This window comes from Neurospora tetrasperma (assembly GCF_000213175.1).
Source record: "Neurospora tetrasperma FGSC 2508 unplaced genomic scaffold NEUTE1scaffold_6, whole genome shotgun sequence".
Taxonomy (NCBI): Eukaryota; Fungi; Ascomycota; class Sordariomycetes; order Sordariales; family Sordariaceae; genus Neurospora; species Neurospora tetrasperma.
In genome coordinates this window covers 2589715-2609743 of record NW_009799104.1, presented here as the reverse complement: position 1 = coordinate 2609743, position 20029 = coordinate 2589715, and the positions used below count along the sequence as shown (strand labels likewise).

At 48.7% G+C, this 20029-nt stretch overlaps 6 protein-coding genes across 6 annotated transcripts; 4 read left to right on the top strand and 2 right to left on the bottom strand.

The window, feature by feature from the left end:
- Positions 1-4755: 4755 nt before the first annotated feature.
- Positions 4756-5545, top strand: NEUTE1DRAFT_118269 (uncharacterized protein; the record flags this gene model as incomplete). Its single annotated transcript, XM_009856276.1, has 1 exon — positions 4756-5545. The coding sequence occupies one exon, from the start codon at positions 4767-4769 to the stop codon at positions 5256-5258; it is 492 nt and encodes a 163-aa protein (XP_009854578.1).
- A 208-nt stretch (positions 5546-5753) lies between these two features.
- On the top strand, positions 5754-7096 carry NEUTE1DRAFT_69493 (uncharacterized protein; the record flags this gene model as incomplete). Its single annotated transcript, XM_009856275.1, has 3 exons — positions 5754-5955; positions 6110-6293; positions 6370-7096. 3 exons carry the CDS (start codon positions 5836-5838, stop codon positions 6921-6923), a joined length of 858 nt encoding a protein of 285 aa, XP_009854577.1.
- Positions 7097-7794: 698 nt separating this feature from the next.
- NEUTE1DRAFT_124859 (uncharacterized protein) lies at positions 7795-12447 on the top strand (the record flags this gene model as incomplete). The annotated part of the gene is made up of 3 exons (XM_009856274.1): positions 7795-9638; positions 9768-11980; positions 12071-12447. 3 exons carry the CDS (start codon positions 7795-7797, stop codon positions 12223-12225), a joined length of 4212 nt encoding a protein of 1403 aa, XP_009854576.1.
- A 200-nt stretch (positions 12448-12647) lies between these two features.
- Positions 12648-14122, bottom strand: NEUTE1DRAFT_69488 (40 kDa peptidyl-prolyl cis-trans isomerase; the record flags this gene model as incomplete). Its single annotated transcript, XM_009856273.1, has 2 exons — positions 12648-13686; positions 13762-14122. 2 exons carry the CDS (start codon positions 14120-14122, stop codon positions 12920-12922), a joined length of 1128 nt encoding a protein of 375 aa, XP_009854575.1.
- Positions 14123-14883: 761 nt separating this feature from the next.
- Positions 14884-16184, bottom strand: NEUTE1DRAFT_124857 (uncharacterized protein; the record flags this gene model as incomplete). The annotated part of the gene is made up of 5 exons (XM_009856272.1): positions 14884-15189; positions 15245-15438; positions 15496-15538; positions 15606-15715; positions 16136-16184. The coding sequence occupies 5 exons, from the start codon at positions 16182-16184 to the stop codon at positions 15019-15021; spliced, it is 567 nt and encodes a 188-aa protein (XP_009854574.1).
- Positions 16185-17065: 881 nt separating this feature from the next.
- On the top strand, positions 17066-19205 carry NEUTE1DRAFT_88165 (uncharacterized protein; the record flags this gene model as incomplete). The annotated part of the gene is made up of 3 exons (XM_009856271.1): positions 17066-17320; positions 17403-19060; positions 19119-19205. 3 exons carry the CDS (start codon positions 17066-17068, stop codon positions 19177-19179), a joined length of 1974 nt encoding a protein of 657 aa, XP_009854573.1.
- Positions 19206-20029: the final 824 nt, after the last annotated feature.

Here is a 20029-nt window from a genome sequence, read left to right as displayed (position 1 = left end):
AGGAATAAAGAAGGGAGGAGGAAGAGAATATTATATAAATAATAAAAAAAGTCCTTATATAAATACAAATTAGAGTAAACGAATATAAAGCAAAGTAGGGTAAAAGAAATTGTAAATAATAGAATAATTAAATAAAAAAGAATAAAAAAAAGGAGGGGAGGTAAATACAAATAGTAAGGAAAGGAAAATAGAATAAATGAGTAATAATTATAAATATTAGAAGGTAGGAAGGAAAGAGGTAGAAGGAAAATATATAATCGGAAGTAAATATTATATATTATAAAAGTAAAGTTCGGATAGAAAGTATAATAATAGAATTAGGCCTAGAGAAAAAAAAGAAGTAAAATAATCGGAGGGAGAGACTTAATAATCTAAAAATATTAGTAAACGGTTAAGAGGCGTAGGTATATTAAAGGCGTAAGAGTTTTAAAGAATAAAGTAAAGAGTATTGTAAAGAAAAAAGGTATTAACGCTAAGAATTAGAATAAAGAATTAAAAATTCCGGAGATAGAACTTATAAGGGGGGGGGTTATATTAGGATACTAAAGGACTACCGCCTTAGGCACCGGGAACTGGCTGGTATAAGTATAAAAGGAAATTCGGGACCGCTAGGGATAAAATACTATAATACTATAATATTAATATTCTCTATCGTTTTATTAAACTCTTATTTAAGAGTATTAAAACGACCGATACCTCCTCTCGCCTTACTAACTTCGAACTTAGGAATATTAGGATATTCAATAAGATAAAGTTATAAAGGGGACGCTCCAGCGCTGTATTGTAGCGGTACGCTAATCGGGAACTCTATAATTACCAGCTATATCGGAGTAGAATTTATATAAATATAAAAGTAGTCCGAATAGGCGTCCTTTATTATAATCGGTAGCTATTAATATAGTTTTGAATTAATTCCTAGCTTAACGTCCTCTATACATAGCCGCGATTATAGTTACCTCAACCTACCTTTTCCTTACATCCTAACATAATATAAGGTTATAAAAAAAAGAGTATATAATCTTTCGAGATATAATTCTGTATATAATAAAAGTTACCCCTATAGTAGTAGTAAGTAATAAAGACGTTATAGAAATATAAATACAAATTTAAAGAAATAAATATACTATTTGTACTATCCTTAAACACTTTATTTAATTGAAATTGTAGTTTTTGTAGAAAGGTAATTATCGAGTGTTAGTATTAAGATAGGATATTTCTTACACACATTAAGCACTTTCGTCTAAGCTGTATATAGATATAATTCTAATATTATACTATTTGGCCCTGTGGGTCCAAAACGACTGCGCCACGGGGTGGCGGGGAAGTGGATAGAGGCTAACTAAGGTTGAACGTTTATTATAAGAGACTAATTCTCTTACTACCTTAGGCTACAAGGCACTACTACTAGAGCGCACGGCTATTTAAACTCTAGTACCTAACCCACCTAGAGGGTAGCGTTTTCTCCTTTCTTTCTTTGTAGAACTTTAATATATATATAGTGGCTAATACCCGCGTATCGCTCTACTATCCACTTACAGTTTGTTAAATTCCAGCTTAGTAAGCTTACTTTATAGAAAGGTGTGCCTGTTCTATTTTTATATAATTTATACTTTAAATGTAGTATATATAATAGTATTATATTAGTAATAATTAAAATAGGTAAATAAGTAATTATGGGAAGGACTTTAGGAGGATCCTTTGTAGGCGAGTTAAAGATAACTCCTTATATTATATTAGTAATTAAGAATAACGAATAAATATATAGGTTAAAGCGTACATAGTTTCTAATATATCTTTGCTTCTTTAGAATTATGAATAAGAGTTAGGGTTAGTTCTTTTACTACATAAGTATTAATTTATAGAATTATATTTTTAGTTATAGGTAGTTTTACGTAGTTATAAGTAGGGTTATTGTACTATAGTACGTTTTGATACTTTTATATAAAGCTTAGACTAAGGAGGATAAGTTTCTATATAATATAGTGTAGTTAGAAGTATTAGTATACGGGTCTTTATATACTCTTGTCTATTTTTTTTTTATATTTATACTTTTTAATAATTTTATTTTATATTTAATTTTACATTATATTTATACTTTATACTTATTCTTACTTTATATTCAGCCTTATATCCTTCTTTATTACTATAAGGTAGTCTACTCGTACTATTTAAAAGGTCTTACCGGACTATACTCTACCTACTCCTAACTAGTAGAAGTATTCTTTCGAAAATTTCGCTTAGAATCCCTACAAAATCTAGGTATTACATTCTTTCATAACCTAGTATATAACGGTCCAAACTTATACTCTATTATAGCGCACTTTATAAAGTATTTAGCGGTGTAGTCGTATATTATATCTAATTAAGTAATTCAATTGTATAATTTGATTGAATAATTATTCTATTATATTCAATCCGCGCCACTACGGTTGTATACGTATTGAGTCACAGCATCGGCTATCTACATTACAGTTAGCTAGGAAAATATATTAAAAAGTAATGTACTAATCTATACTATCAATAATAGCGATGCGCGATGTAGTGGATTGATTGAGGTAGCTACTAACTATAGTACAATAGGTATAATAGGTTGAAATTTGGGAGTTTGGCAGGTACGGTACGAGCGGGACTAGTGCGGGTTGGTAGTGGGTGTGTAGGGTTGAGTTAGACGTGGGGAAAAAGGTGGGGTACAGTCCAGTAAGACGTTTCCAATAGTACGAGTAGACTACCTTATTATTATTTATATATATATTAGTCTTTTCTCAATCGATTATTTGTATATTATATTATATTTATAGGTAGATATATAGAGTAAGAAAGTAACTGTAATTAATAAATCTATTATATAAAGGTAGATACTCTGATTATTTCTAACTACAAACTAGAAATTCTATATACTTTCTATAAATTCTATATACTTTCTATAATCTAACCTTTATATCCACCAAGATTTCTCTAGCGCCCTTTTTACATTTATAGTAGTTTTAAAGGTAGTAGCTATAACTAAAAATTGATTAGTTATAATATTAAATTATATCCTATTTATTATTCTCGGAATAGGGTGGAGGGGAGGGGGGGGGGGGGGCTAGGAACCCGTATAGTATCTTTATAAGAGCGAATATAATACTATACTAAAGGTAATTATAGAAGGGAGTGCTAGTTTTAATTATATAGAAAAATATATAAAGGATATTTATAGGGTAGTTAGAATAGTAGCTATTTATATAGTAAAGGTAGAATAAACTTTACTAGTACTATTTAAATGTACTTTTTTAGCCGCGGCCGGGCTTTCCATAACCTTTTCACCATTTATAATATACTTTCTAGAGTTGCAGGAGGTCGTAGAAGGTGTATACTTAATATCATTCGGATATTATATACCCCTGCCATTATAATAGTAATTATTATATATTTTTAAAGTAATATTATTTATTCTATAGCACTTTTTAAAAGTTCTACGCAACGTACAAGTACTGTACGGAATTTTATAACCTACAACTATAATTAATTATGTTTTAATATAGAGATTATAATTGAATATAATTTTAATACTCTAAATACTAAGGGCTGAACTTCTAAATATAAAATTACGTATAGCTTATAGGGTAGAAGGGTTAGCCTTACGGAAATAAAAATATTTAAAAGGAGTATACAGTAATTATTTATAAATATATTTAAAAGCTTAGTAATACTCCAGCTTATTCTTTTACCCTCTTACTATTTATGAGTATCGTAGATAATATCCATCCCAGCGATCTTAATATTATATAATTTATAGTCTTTCAATACCTTTATACAATTATTTACCGATTATACTACAGGTAGGATAGGGTTAGAGAGAATTATAGTAGGACTAGTAAATTCTTATATAATAATAAAGAAATCCTATATAGAGAGCGGCAGGTTTATATAAGATTCTTTAATATTTTTAGACTCTATACTAATAGGAGTAGTAAATACTACTTAGTCATTTTTTTTTAATCGTATTACGAACCTTAAGTTTAAAGGGTATTATAATATTAAAGTAAGAACTATTGGAAAGGTGTATCAATATACTAAGAAAAATTACGCGCGTATTTAGAATGTACTTACTATATTAATAATAAGTACATATAGGGTAGATTCGAATTAGTAAAGGTGTATAGGATTTTTAAAGATTAGGAGAGGTAGTAGTTAGTAGTAGTTATATTGTAAAATAAAAGGATTTGAAAGTAGTTTGGATCATTTTAGCTATATTCGTTTGTGTGTGGAGTGTGTGTGCACGGGCTACAACCTAGAATCCAGCTCTACACGGGCCACATCCCAGAATCCAGCTCTGCACGTAACAACCCAGAATCCAGCCTTGCACCCATACGGAAGGGCCGCGGCTTGCCGCCCCGAACACTAGTGCTGTTCAGACGGAATCAGATCGCCTTGCCTCTATCTCTCCTGTCAAAGGACGACGTCCTCACAACAACAAAAGGGGTACAGCTGTTCACGACTAAGCAATGGCTACCCCCATCAAGATAAGACTAAACGGACTGGACATGGTGGTTGATGCGGTACCGCTTGAACTGGAAGCGTTTAAGCCATTTGGTGATGCGGTTGCCAATCCACAACCCAACCTCCACCCTGCCATGGCCGCAAAGGCCAACGACACGGCAGGCATGCCCTTCGATGCCATTGTCGCCAACCAGGGGACGGCAATCAAGTACCAGCACGTTTCACGGATAGAAAACCTCTACGACCAGGCACCGAGCGGCCGAACCGGAGTGGCCGTTTCCAACATGTTTACGTGTGCATCACGGGCGCTCCCTCGGCGACTCGAAGCCGGGGTCGAGCGGGAAGTCTTCCCGGTCACCGTCCTCGAGCGCCATCCGTTTACCAGTCAAACATTTGTCCCACTCCGTGCCGATCCACAAAGTCGATACTTGGTCGTTGTCGCCCCAAGCCTCTCGCCGAGTGCCCAAGACCAACAGCTGCCAGTTCCCTCCTCGCGGCCTCCTGGCACGATCGCTAATCGAGAGTTGCCGGGTCGAGGGCTACCCGACCTAAAGGGCCTCCGTGCTTTCATCGCCACTACGGACCAGGCTGTAACCTACGGGGCAGGCACGTGGCACTCCCCAATGGTGGCCCTTGGCCCAGCTGACAAGGCGATTGATTTCTTCGTTTTCCAGTTCGCCAACGAGGTCTCCGTGGAAGACTGTCAAGAGGTTTTGTTTGGTCCGTCCACTGTCACGATCCGCCTTCAACCTCAATCGAGAGCGAGTAAACTGTAATTAAAGAGCGCATTGCTGTGTGGGAACACCATTGCCTTGATGGTTACATGCAACTAGCAGGCCGGCGGCCAGTGCAATCATTGTGGCATGGCTTGCTTGACTTGACCTGCTGTCCGGAGTTCGGTGTTGGACGGCCCATGTGGCGGCTGATAATCACCACCAGCCTTATGCACAATAGTCTCATTCACTCAGCCTGCCCACTTGATCCTTTTAAATGGGAGTTTGAATGCATGGAATTGGTGGGGTATTAGTAAGTAGAGGTAGTAATCAAGTGTCTCGGTGTTTCGCGGATGGTACTTGGTGTTGTAGTATTTACGAATGATCTACCTTGGTGTACTAAAAAGGGTTTGTAAAGCTGAAGATACCTAGGTTTTGGAAGGAGTGCCCAATAGTACTGTATCGACCGTTTATGACATATGTTGTCCTTTCAGTCAATCAAGCAGTACCGACCACTAAACAAAAGGGCCGGCACAGGTTCAACATTACACACCTACTCACCGTGCAGTTTGGGCACTCGGCTGGAAAAAAACCTGCATTCGTCATCTGCTTCGGCCCCTTTCGTCCTAGCAAACACACAATGAAGCCCGTGATCGAATCAGTCGATGCAATAAGCAAGCTGGAACACCTCTCTGGTGTCAAGATCAGACCAGGAGAGAACCCATACGATGCCCTCATACAAATTTGCAATGACCATCCCGTAGGTGCCTCGGTTGATGCTCTCTCCCTCCATGCCAGGGCGAAAAGTTGCGGGTGTTTGAAGCTCTACTCACCGCTCAGCGCTCAACGTCCAGGCCGAGATACAATCGTTGTATGCCAGTCATCGACTGACACGGAACCTCCAACAAGAACAGCAGTTCTTGTCAGCCGACTTCAAGGAGCTGATTGTCGACCCTGTATTATTTCGGCTCGAAAGACCGTCGGTCCAGCCTGGATTCCGAGACCCACGACACTGTCTTGTCGTCTGGGCAAGACCACCAGAGCACATTTTGAAACTGGCTTCCCATTTGCAAACCCTTCTCCAGAAGGCGGCTCCTAGTGCGTCAGCCACTCTCCCTTGCTGCTTGCCCCGGGTCTGCGCGTATCGTGGAATGACTGATGGGGTGCGACCTAGATTTATGGCTCATGCCTACACACCGTATGCACATGACGACACTTGAGCTGGCGCACTCGCAGACCTCGGACGAAATTGCGAGCCTTTTGTCGTCGATACGACCGGCGATACCGCTGTTGACGAACCTGACGTTTCTGCATCGGGTCCGGTTGGTGAGACCCATGATATCCTATGATCTCTCGGCCATTGCCGTGTCGTTCGTCCCGGCAGCCGAGGAGCATGACGGGTACACGTACCACCATCTCCGCAGAGACCTGTTCGAGGCAGTGAAGAAGACCGGGGTTGAGGTCAGGTCGAGGTACGTGGTTCCTAGCGCTCATATCACGCTCGGGCGATTTCTCGACCAAGAGGATCACGCAACACCTCTGGCGCGGCAAAGCTGGATTCGGGGGATTGAAGAGATCAATGAATGGCTGGAGACCCAAGTGTGGGACGCTGTCGACGGCGAGTTCATGGGCGAGTGGATTGTCGGTCAGGAGAAGGGGCTTGAAGTGCGGGACGGCACGCTATGGTATGGAGGTGGTCGCACCATCATGGCAGGAGAAGGATTCTAAGTTGACTCATGTTGGAACGGCTGGGACTGTTGGTAATACTACCTATACTTTGTTTCGGTTCCCCGTCCTCACTGTACCATGTTGTTGGCTGTTATGGTGCATAGTTGGTGCACAGTGGACAAAGTTTATGCTGCTGAGGTAGCGAGCGATCTCCATCTAAACCGACCTTGTCTACTATATGCCTCCCAAAGCCGTGTTATGGTTTGTTGTACGGCTGCCATATCTACCATCCATATTTGCCGACTCCATTGCCCATGCAATCAACACCAGATTCTCATCTCGAGTTTGGACTTGGTGTCATTCATGACGTTGCTGGGGTGGACCTCGTCACTGCTGCCAAGGGTGGAGACGTAGTGCCGTACCTAGGTACCTAGGCAGCTAGGCTCGTCCCTAGTTCTGTATTGCCCAGTATGTGTACATACCCGCCTAACCCCGTCCTGCTGTGCCCCTAAACCCCCACACCACCCCCCCTCCCCCCCCCCCCCAAAAAAAGCTTCAGTACCCTGGCTCGCCTGGGCCGACGAGAATACCTCTGGAAGGGTCCAAGGCGGGCAGGATTCAGGTCAGATTCCACGCAGGAGAGCGGCTCTGCCATATTGGATACATGGTATGATGCATTGCCAACCTGCATTCGTCTGGCCCTGAGGTGTGTCTACCTGCGGTCCATCGATACGATACTCGCCGCCGACGTCGCTGTCGACGTCTCCAAGTCCCATCCTCGAGGGGCTCCAGCCTGAACAGCGGAGCAAGACGAGGCCGGCGCTGTTGTCCTATTTCCAGATGGTTTGCGACGTCGCATTCCCCTTCGTTTCTGCATTGAACACAAGTCTCCCGGCCAGGACTTGCTCGTGGGACCACGGTTGCGGCAGCAATGGAAGGGAGGCACCCGGTTGTGCTGGGAAGTGCTGGAGGCAGCGGTAGCGGTCGTGGTGACAGAGGTGTAGGGAGCCAACCAAGTCCCGGCCTACAGGGCCCCAGTGACCGTGACCGCAACCGTACCTCTAGCCATGATCGCACCTCCGTCCCTGTCCTTGCGGACGCTTCAGCATTCTCCCGAGACGGCGGAGTCACCGCGCCGCTTTCGGTACCTGACCGCTCGGTTCAGAACACAGCGCAGGACTCGGCCACGATCACGGTCAAGGCCGCGGTCAAGGCCACGACCCTCCCTTTTGCTGTCGAGTCCGCCCCTGTGCTTGCTCTGGCCAAAATGCCAGCTAGCTTCTCCTCACTCTCACTAGCACCCTCGCCCTCCCCCTCCCCCTCACCCTCACCCTCACCTTCACCTTCATTCACAGCCACAGCCACAACCACATTCACCCCCACCGACAACGGCAGCAGCAGCGGCAGCGGTAATGATAATTTCCGCCCCGCCGCCCGCCCTGCCGCCACCGTCAGAGCCGCCACCCCGGAGCCGGCTGAGGTTACGTTCGATATGTCTGCACCCAGCGGCAATGCGAACTCCGCAGCCCTGCCACAGCGGCCCGGATCATTTCCCTCCATCTCTCCCGAAACTTCGCCCCGGTCCATGCCCGGTGCTGCCGGCCCTGTGATGAGTAAGACGGCGCCTGCACCCATTCCGGTTGGCAGCCCATCTGGTCCCGTCACTGCAACTCCGTCTAGCCTCCCCACGCGACGCCAGGGCATGGTGTTTGGAGAGGGTCTGGCCGGCTCTCTCGACAGCGCCTCGTCAAGTCCACCGTCACGGCCGTCCTTGTCGAATTTTCGCCCCAGGACCCATACTTTGGACAGTGCCTTCCGGCAGCAACTTGTGACCGAGAACCGTCACCGCATCGGTTCAGTCTCATCGTCCGGCTCGGTGGCTGTCGTAGATGACTTGAGGCCTCTGCCCCAGCCGCACTTCAACTCGTATGGGTCGCCGGACACTCACCACATGGCAGCTGCGGCTGGACACAAGGAGAGAAAACTGTCAACGGCGAGGACCCGGCTCACCAAAAAACCTGCCGCCTCCCAACCACCTTCTCCCTTCTCATCACCTCAGCCGTCAGTTGACTCCTTGCCGTTGCCTGTCCCTACGCGGGATGCCAACAATGTCTTGCTCTTGATGAAAAACCTGTGCGGAAGGATGCGCGGAGAGGCCCAGTACCTGAAAGACATGGGAGGCCTATGGTATGGTGGTATATGTTATATAGATGAGGAGAAGGGGAGCTTAGTGAGCGACTCGGGAGAGGGTAGCTCTTCTTCTTCTATCTCCCTTTTGATACCGGATCTTCGTGGATGTCGTGTACTTCCGCTCAGTCGGATGGAGAGAGGCGGCCGGCCGTCGCTGGAGATCACCAGTCCACATCTCAATCTCAGCATCATCTTGTGCCCTTCAGCGGTAGAAGAGTATGATCTGTGGCTGGCTGCCCTGCTGTGTTGGCAGCAGCTGCGGCCTTCCGGCACCAAGAACACCATGACAAGATCAGGGAGCAGCGTTGCTCTGCCACCGCTGAGGAGCGAGATGCAGCGTCGGGCCTCCTCTTCCGGCCTACGGGAGGCTACCGTCATCAAGGTCGGCAGAGTGATGCTATGGGACAAAGGCCTCGCCACCTCCCCACGGGCCATTGTCAAACGTCCCTCTGCGCGAGACTTGCAAATACCGCACATGGCCTGGAAACGTGTTTCTTGCATACTGTCAGACAACGGCGAACTCAAACTCATGACAGAGCACGATGTCTCGCTTCTGGCCATGATCGAATTGTCTCAGCTGTCCAGGTCAGCTATACAGCAACTGGACAAGACAGTGCTAAACGAAAACTACTGTATAGGTATCTTCCCCATCTACTCCCCTACCTCCACTCAACTGTCAATTTTGCGCCCAGTATATATATCGCTGGAGTCTAGGCTGCTTTTCGAGGCTTGGTTCGCCCTTCTCAGAGCCTTTGCGGTGCCTGATCTATATGGGCTCGATCCAACAAGCCGAGGACGTGTATACGAGGTGACCAACCTCAACTCAGCACCCAAAGGAGAAGTTTTCAGAGTCGAAAAAACAGTCAAGGTTAGAGTCACCGAGGCAAGGCTACGGAGCCGAACATTTGCTCAAGAGGGAAACCTGATGGAGCGCCAAAACAAAAGTATTGCAGACCCAGACCCTGCCGTCGGTAATTACTTCGCCGAGGTCATACTGGATGGCGAGGTTCGAGGCCGGACATCAATCAAATTCAACACCAAGAACCCCTTTTGGCGAGAGGATTGCGAATTTACGGATCTTCCTCCCTCCTTACCTTACCTATCGGTGGTTCTAAAACGGATCGTGGGCAATCCCGAAAGCTTCAGTCACCAGCTTCAGGCTACTCTTGGCTTGCCCAAAACAGGCCAGCTGAGCGAGGCGTTGTGCGGTGCTGTCGACATCCCTTTGCATCTTCTGGAGCGTGGAAAAGATCATGAGCAGTGGCTCCAGGTGTATGACGTACGACAGCAGTCGATTGGAACAATGCTTCTCAAGGTGCACCATGAAGAGGTCGTCGTGTTGCAATCCAGAGAATATCAGCCTCTCTCGGAGATCCTACACCGCTTTGGGTCAGGGCTGACGACACAAATAGCTGACGTGATGCCTGGAAACCTACGGAAGCTCGCAGAAATATTCGTCAATATATTCCAGGTTTCTGGAAAGGCAACAGAGTGGCTGGTGACCTTGGTAGAAGAAGAAATTGACGCGATAGGGAGCCAAACTGCCAGCAAGCAATCGCGGTTCAACCAGCGGCTGATGTCAAATGACTCGATCGCTTCCACGGACAAAATGTGGCAGACGGTTCAGGACATGAGCAGGACGCTCCCGGGCGAGGCGAGCTTGCTGTTCAGGGGAAACTCATTGTTGACGCAGGCCTTTGAAATTTACATGCGACGCTTAGGCAAAGAATATCTGGAGGAGACTCTGGCAGAAAAGATACGTGACATCAACGAGCTCGACCTTGATTGCGAAGTTGACCCGAGTAGGATGCAGAACGGCGATGATATTCAACAACATTGGGCGAAGCTAATTGAGCTGACCAGCGCTGTCTGGCGCTGTATCGCATCGTCCGCGCATCGTTTGCCGTCGGAGATCCGTCACGTACTGAAATATATACGGGCTGTTGCAGAGGATCGCTATGGCCACTTTCACCGCACTGCTACTGCAGTTTATACTTCGGTGTCCGGATTTCTCTTCCTCCGCTTCCTCTGCCCAGCTATCCTTAACCCAAAACTTTTCGGCCTCTTGCGCGACCACCCCAAACCGCGTGCACAACGCACCCTGACTCTCATCGCCAAGACCATCCAGGCTCTAGCCAACCTCAACATCTCCAGCAAGAAGGAGACATGGATGGAGCCAATGACCGAGTTTCTCCAAAAACAGCGCCAGCCATTCAAGGATTTTGCTGACGCCGTGTGCGCCATTCCGGCCGAAAGTACCAGCACCAGCGTGCCTGCTCCCTACTCGACCCCCCTAACGATTCTGGGCCGCTTATCACCCCTCGCTCGCGAGGGTTTCCCTTCGCTCCCATACCTGGTCGATCATGCGCGTAACTTTGCGGCTTTAGCCAAACTGTGGGCTAAAGTCCATCCCGAGTCAGACTGGGACTCTTCCAACTGCGAAGGCGACCTACTTCATTTCCATCGTCTATGCACTACGCTCCACCAACGCGCAATGCATTGCTTCGCGCAGATGGAGACTCGCCGAAGCGCTGGTGAAACTACCAGCAGGCCACCGGATGAGCGGCTTCGTCTCTCTGATGCACTGGACAACTTGAGTTATGGCGATGTCCTCGGTTTGTCTGCGCACGGCAACGCTACTGGGATCTTTTGGATAGACGGTGGGAGCATAGCGCCCGGCTCCTCAGGTAGTGAGATGGATGGGCCTGTTATAGGAGGTGGCAGCAGCAGCAGCAGCAGTATTAGCAGCAGGGACATAAGGAACGCCTCGAGCGCTATACGGCAAGGTTCTAAGAGTAGCGAGCAGCTGTCGTCCATGTCGGGCGGAAGTGTGAAGGGGCTGCGCAATGGAATGCAGGCACCACGAAAATTCCTTACTGGATTTATTCGCAAGACAAGAACGGCTTCACCCGAGTTTGGCAACGGAGGTAGTCCTGGTCACGGGTTCATCACGGGGACAATGGTGCCTGAAGCAGGCAGTACGTCGGCAGTTGCATCGGCATCTGCCACTGCTGCAGGTAAAGAGAATGGCCGAGAGCGGGACCGAGGCGCGGAACGAGAGAAAGACAGTAAAGAAAAGCATCCAGGCAAAGACGCCAGGGCGTCTTCAGGTAAATCCCAAGGGGATCGCCATCACACGGCTCACCAACACTGGCACGAGAAGGGAATTTGAAATGACTTGATTTCGAAGCACCAATGGTTGTTGGCACATGCTTGCTTTGGAAGGCTTTGGAAACCCGGGTCTGAGAATGGGGGCAACGGCTCCCGTACAAAGGGACGTACATTGACGATTATGCCTACGATATGGAATGCGAGTCTTCAGACAGGGTATCAGACTGAGCGCTCATTCTTTTCTCTATTCTTCCCCAAATAATTCTAGTTTAGCTGTTTGATCACTGTCTTTAGCAACGATCATGATGATCATGGCCCATTCTTTGAGGGCATGCTGGCTATTGACATGGCGGACTATCCGGCAGCACCAACCGCCGAATACGTACCTATGCCTCCAGATCTGAATCGGAGGGGTCGAGGTTGTCTGTTGTTGCTGGGGATGCGTCACGGAGGAAAACTGCTGTGCCTACAAAAGCGGTGAAGTGGCCTAAAAACACATTCTATTCCGTGAGGCTATGAAGACTCTGGTGACTGGTCGAAACACACTGCCTTTAAGAGTCCATGTTCCAGCCTTGACACAGCTTGAACTCCCCAAACGCCAATGTGGATATCATTAGGTGTTGTATGTAATTGGACCTTGATGCCAACCCGCTCAATGCCGATAACTCCTTTTGTAGATACCCTCTAATCCGAGGAGCACTTCAACCACACACAAACGTTCAAAATAATTTCAAGTCGCCATTGCCTCAACTTAATTAGGAGAAGAACTTTTTGTAGGCAGCCTTTTCCTTCGCCATTCTAGCCGCGGCAGCCTTCTTGACAGCGGCCAGCTCGTTAACAATGGCGCCATCTTCAGGCGCTAGCTTCTTGGCCTCCTCCAGACTCGTCAGGGCGCTGTCCTCGTCCTTGATGCGCACCTGGGCGTAACCCCTACGGTATAGAGCCTTGGCCCTGTCCTTGTCTGAGATAGTGGCAACAGCAAGTGCGCTGTCAGCGCTGCGAATGCACTCGTCCCAAGCGCTCAGCTTCATGTTCATGAGAGCCGCGTTGCTGTTCAGCGAGACGCGCAGGGCGTCCAGCTTTTGCTTTGTGTCAGCCGGCTCATTGTCAAGCTCGGGATCCTCGTTCAGATAGCGCAGACCCTTCTGGTATTTGTCGAGGGCCATAGGGAGGTCGCCGGCCTTGAAAGCCATGTTACCAAAGTCCTTGCAGTCTGTCGCAATCTTGAGGATCTTGGAGGCAGAGAGAGGCTGGCCGTCAGTGGCTTCGTCCTCGGGGAAGTCCTCGTATTCGTCGCCGTAGGCGTCGGCAGTCTTTGTGTCAGCGCTCACAGCAGCGTCGCCACTAAGCTCGCCGCAGTCGGCAATGACGGCGTCCTTGGTCGGCTTGTCGCCCTGGGTCTTCAGGTTCTCAATTTGTCTGACGACTGACTTGCCGCTCAGTACCTCGCCAAAGACGACGTGTTTGCCATCGAGATGTGGGGTAGGAACGGTGGTGACGAAGAACTGAGAGCCGTTGGTACCTGCAGGACATAAGCGTCAGTAAAAGACCGGAACCGCAAAGTGATGGCCGTCAGTTAAACGACATTGCAACATACCGGGTCCAGCGTTGGCCATGGATAGGAGGAATGGACGGTCGTGCTTCAACTGGAAATTTTCGTCCTCGAACTTTGCGCCGTAGATAGATTCGCCACCAGTGCCGTTTCCAGCGGTGAAGTCACCACCCTGGATCATGAACTGCTTGATGACACGGTGGAACGTGGAACCCTTGTAGTGTAGCGGCTTGCCCAACTTGCCAACACCCTTCTCGCCGGTGCACAAAGCGCGGAAGTTCTCGGCCGTCTTAGGGACAATGTCATTATAAAGCTCGAAAACAATACGGCCGGCTGCCTTCCCGCCGATGGTGATGTCGAAAAAGACGCGGCTGCGAGCCTGCTTGACGTCGTCGGTAGAAGACATGGTTGGCTTGAATCTAGGAATCAGGATTTCAAGAGATCTTGGTACGAGTCTAAGTTGTACGTAAACTAAACGAGCTCGGTTAGCATATATAGCTCAGACAACTACGGTGGAAGCAAATTGTTTGTTCATGGCACAAATCGTAAACAGGGAGGGAGGAAGATGGCAAACAGTTTGGAAGTCGTGATGTCCACAGAGCGAGCGCAAATAGAAGCTTACTTACCTGTCCAAACCAGCTACTATTCTGACTATGACGAAGGAACTGGGTTTGTAGGCGGACAATATGTAGCACAACTGCACGTTGCGAACAAGACTGCACAAAGGGCGTCTGGTAGACTGGTTGAAATAAGTATGGGAGTCGCTATCGGTGATGATTTCGTCCCAGGGTTCAACAGGCTGGGTGCAGGGCGGGGTGAATTGGTTTCGTGAACATTCGAGAATGGTGGGGCAACGATGTGCTTTAGCTCCCGTCCCATTTCCCTCTTCTCGTCTGATATCCGCTTTGTACCCAAAGGTACCTAATTCCACTCGCTAAGGCATACAAGTACGGAGCAGGTACTTTACTTGCAGCGGCAGCGGCTAAAGCAGCCGAGGCTCCACCAGTAGTATTTTCAAGATGCAACCCGTAGGGGTCCATACCCGACACTATGTAGTGTAAAGGCAGATGCCGCAGTGTAGAGATTAGAGCGGGAAGGGTACCTCTACATCTCTTGTGGGCTGTGGCATCGAAGAAGAACAGCGATATGCGGCAAGTACACTGGTCCGAGCACACTTTTAGAACCCAACTATCAACCTCTAAACTCTACTTACGTCTAGCAGATCATCTTCCCGGCTCTACATTTGGCAATTACATCGACCCCTTCTTAGGTCCATCTCGCAATCCTCAACCACTCCATTACCTAGACTTGATTAGTCATGCCAGGCACCTTGTCTGCCGTCGCTTGGTCGTTTTCCACGGCCCCTTGTTGTGGCTGCTTTTGCTGCTTCTGGTTAAGCTTTCGGTCTTCCTTCTTCTTCTTCTGCTGCTGCTGCTGCTGCGCTGCCGGCGTGGCCGATACCTCGAGGGTAACCTACTGTCATGTTAATAAGGCCCTTGGCATACTAGTGCAGTGTTGGAGTGCTCACCGGTCCATCATTAACCAAGGCAACCTGCATCATAGCCTGGAAAACACCATTCTTAACCTTTCCTGCTTTATAGCCTTCCTGAACCTTCTTGTAAAACAGGTCATACAAGGTCTTGGCCTCATCGGGGCCTAGGGCTCCGTGGAAGTCGGGCTTGCTGCCCTTCTTGGTGGAAGCAAGCAAGGTGAACTGAGAGACTACATCATATTAGTCTTGCAGTGAGAGTTTAGCCAACCCGGCAAGATATCACCCACCACACAATACCTCGCCGCCGATGTCTTGGACACTCTTCTTCCACTGTGGTTTGCCGGCCGTTAGAAATAGTTCCCTCAGTCCATGCGTATTGTGTGAGCAAGTGTCGTACCCGGCCTCCTGATTCATCATCCCACAGTTTCAACTTGATTACTTTGGATGCCAAAGCCTCAGCCTCCTTTACCGTGTCGCCGGGAGCAACAGCCGCCAAAACGAGAATGCCTTGGCCAATAGAGGAAACCAATTGGTTGTCGACCGTGACAGAGGCTGAGAGCACGCGCTGGAGAATTGCTGCATGTGCTACGTTAGTCATCTATGCACGCAATGAACAACTTGAGAGGCGGGAATTTGGCTATACGGACCCTTCATTTTCCGTTTTTCTGTTCCGATGTGAATGGAACGGTTAGCTGGTGAATTTTTTGATCGATAAATATGCAAAGACCCATGAGGTGAAGACTCGGTCTTTCAATGCCTCCATCACGGCGAACAGCGCTCCCGTCCCATCTCCACAAAAATGGCCTTGAAGAACCAGCGCTGCTGCAGAGTGCCTCAATACCAGGTCACTACAGCGCCTGCCTGCCCGCTGGGTGTCTACCTCCAGGGGGTAGAAGTACCCTTGCCCCCGCCGGGCACCTTCCATACCTCTACGTTGTATTACAATTCTGGCAGTGGTAGGTGTGCTACCTTCCATTTTTACAGCCAGAACAGGAAGAGAGGCCCAAGGAAGGACCCCCCAAGCAGTTCTGTATCGTAGTACACCCGCACCACCTACGGACAGGGCAGGCAGACCTACAGTGGACAGTAATACTCAAGGTCAGTAACAGCCTCGGCAGGATCGCCATACCTCTCTCTACCTATCATCTCTCTTCGCCGAATCTGCAAAACCAGGGCAAACCTCCGGTCCTGATTCTCTCCCAAACCACAAATCCGTCTCGGATCATTTATCGACGACAACGACGCCGACCACGCCAGGCAATCACCAAACTGGGGATCGCCATCGAGCACCACCGCCACCACATTGACATCAACATCCGTACTACTACTTCTCCTCCTCCTCCTCCTCCTCCTCCTCCTCCTACTACTACTACTACTCCTACTACTACTACTACCGTTACTCCTTAATCAGAGGTGATTCAGTCCACCCGTTGCCTGTTGCCGTTGCCGTTGCCCGTTGCCCGTGACGCCCTCTGTCCGGTTGGCCTCGCGACAGCTGGTAGCCTCGGCGCATTGCCCAAACAACATACCTCTACATAATATTCATTGATTCACCATCCAGTGGCACACAAGTCCAAGTCCCATTCAAGTCGATCTCGCTTGGTCCCGCCAGCTAACCGAGGAAGCTTCCGAAAATCAGCTCGCCTCACGTCGTCTCCCCTTCCGGCGACGGCTCAACGCCCTGAGAACGTCGCCTAGCGCTACTGTCACAGTAGCCCCGTAGCTTCTAGTCGCGTGGGGCCTAAACATCCCGAAATCATCACACCAACACATTGCACCACCGGCGCCCACCCCGCACCCACCGCCCACTCCGACATCTCATCCTGTATTTGAGTCTGCGAGAAACAGTCTGACACGATGGCGGCCCGAAAGCTCGCGCAAGAAGTTGACAAGTGTTTTAAGAAGGTGGCAGAAGGCGTGCAGGAGTTCGAGGCCATCTACGAAAAGATTGAGCAATCCAACAACCCCGCGCAAAAGGACAAGCTTGAGGACAATCTGAAACGAGAAATCAAGAAGCTGCAAAGGCTTCGAGACCAGATCAAGACATGGGCCGCAAGCAACGACATCAAGGACAAGGCTCCTTTACTTGAGCATAGGCGCCTGATAGAGACGGTTCGTATCCCTGCTGGTTGCTGAGCATGGACTTTCCTCCGTGTGGCGCCGTGAACACCCCAAAGCTCACCGGTATTTCTAGCAAATGGAAAAGTTTAAGGCCGTAGAAAAGGCCATGAAGACCAAAGCGTATTCCAAGGAAGGCCTGTCGGCTGCGGCGAAGCTAGACCCCAAAGAGCAAGCCAAGTTGGAAGCAGGCGAATTCCTCAGCCAAATGGTCGACGAGCTCGAACAGCAGATTGAAACTCTCGAGGCCGAGAGTGAGTCAATACAAGCCACCATGAAGAGGGGCAAGGGACATGGCGCCAAGGCCGACCGGATAAGCGAAATCGAGCGCATCATTGAACGACACAAATGGCATCAGGGGAAGCTGGAGCTAATTCGGCGATCTTTGGAGAACGGCGGCGTCGAGACCGAGCAAGTGAACGAGCTGGAAGAAAGCATCAGATACTACGTTACCGATGGCATGAATGAGGATTTCATGGACGACGAGGGTATTTACGATGACCTGAACCTGGAAGAAGAAGAGGATGCCTACGGAATGAATGTCGACAACGACAAGGGATCCTCACAGGATGCCCAGTCGATCCAGGACGAGCCCGAGCCCGAGCCCAAGCCGGCGAGCGTACCGGCGGCGAAACAACGTACCCCGGCTGATACAGTTGCAGCATCATCGATACGACGCTCTTCTGCGCAGTTGAAGTCGCCACTACCGACGTTGGCGACGGTCCACAACAATACAATGCCAAGCATTAGCAATACACCGGCGAGCAATGTGTCCATGAAACCGGCATCACTGCCCACGAGGCCGGCCGAGGGCCTAAAATATGCCAGTGCAGCAGCCGCGGCAGCCGCCAGCGATAAGAGTGGTGTGGGAATCGCGCCCCTGCCCCCGCCGCCAACAACCAACTCATCGCTACCGGCATCACAACACGTCAAGACCAGCGCAGCAAACTCCCCTAGCGTTGCAACGGTGCAGCCTGTTGCCCAGGAGAGGATAGTAAATGTGGTACCCCCGGCTGTTGGCGGGTCGGTTACAAATACTCCGGTACCGAGCAAGACTGAACCGGCCAAGAACGTGTCTTCTCGTGACAAGGTATCGGCACCAGTCCCAGCTGCCACAGCAACGACTTCCAAAGCAACACCGGAACCAGAAGCCGTGAAGACCCAGCCCAAAGGTCGGAATAGTCCGCATCCATGTCGGAGCTCGGGTACTAACATGTGTATAGTGCCCCAAACAAACGGTGCAAGCAATGGTATCAAGCCCATCGAAGAAGTGGAAGAAGAGGAGTCGATTTACCATCTACCAGCGTCCTTGCAGGACCTGGTCGAGTCATATGAGGTTACCAAGAAGTGCCCAGCATCTGTGGATGCACTTGCCACGCAGAGGATGCATGCGGCGGCGGTAGCGAACAAGCCGAGTGCTCTCGACACTGAGCTACCACGACCCTACTACCCCGATGTTAGGTACCACACGCACAACCAGTTCCCGCAGGAGCCCCTGGCCATATTCGAAGACCCCCGTCTCTACCAGCGGATTGATCCGGACACCCTCTTTTACGTTTTTTACTACAAACAGGGAACCTACCAGCAGTACCTCGCCGCCAAGGCACTGAAAGACCAAAGTTGGAGGTTTCACAAACAGTACCAGACGTGGTTCCAGCGACACGAAGAACCAAAATCGATCACGGAGGAATTCGAACAAGGAACCTATCGTTTCTTTGACTACGAGAGCACATGGTATGGCATAGCCCCATAATGAAGCGCCCCTGACCCCATGGTTAACACCCACATCCAGGATGAATCGCAGGAAGGCCGACTTCAAATTTACCTACAAGTTCCTTGAGGACGAAGTATGAGGAGATCTTGCTACGCGTGGCCCGGGATAAAGCTGGCGTGCTCATCGCTTAGGTTTGCCATCGTCAGTGCTATAACCGTGGTAAGAGCATTTGCGCACAACCGGGGTGCTCGCTTTTCCTTGAGCTTGGGAATAGGGATATGATAGGTTATGGCAGGCTTTGGCGCGAATTGTAAGCTTGTAACCCATCTTCGGTGAAGCCTACCGACTTCTTGGTATTCCGAGGTGGAGCGTCATTAGCTTTTGGTGATCACAGTACAGCGGTACAAGCTTTCATCTACCACGTCAGCGTCACCTTACCCTCCTTGATAGATTCAGGCTTGTAATTCTTTCTTGTGTGAATCAAGGCTCATCGGTTCGCTGTCTACCTGTCGTTTGGGAGACTTTGAGCTCGGGATTTGCTGGGAACTAGATCTTTCCAAGCACTTCTGTCTGCAAAGAAATAAGAGGTAGCACATTGCCTCAACTGCCGAGCTACAAAGGTGTAGAAGCTTTGAAAGGGGGGATACAGCCCCGGAGCGTAAGAGTGTACCTGGTTTAGGGTAAAGGTTGTTTTTTTGGCCATCAAAACCTCCAAAGATGATCATGCAACCGCCCCGTGAATGATAATGGGGCAGAGACTCGAGTTACTCTACGACGGACTAGCCAGTTATCAGTCTAGACAAATCTCAATAAGACAAGAGGCAACCGTTCCATATCTGGAGAACAAAGCCAACCTAGTCATTTGGGCACTGGACTGGCACTATCTCTTTACCTATGTCGTGCAATATGTGTTACTCGGACATGCCGACGCTTGCGTCAAGCCGCACCATTCCTGCACTTTGAATATCCCTCATTGAGTGAATGAAATG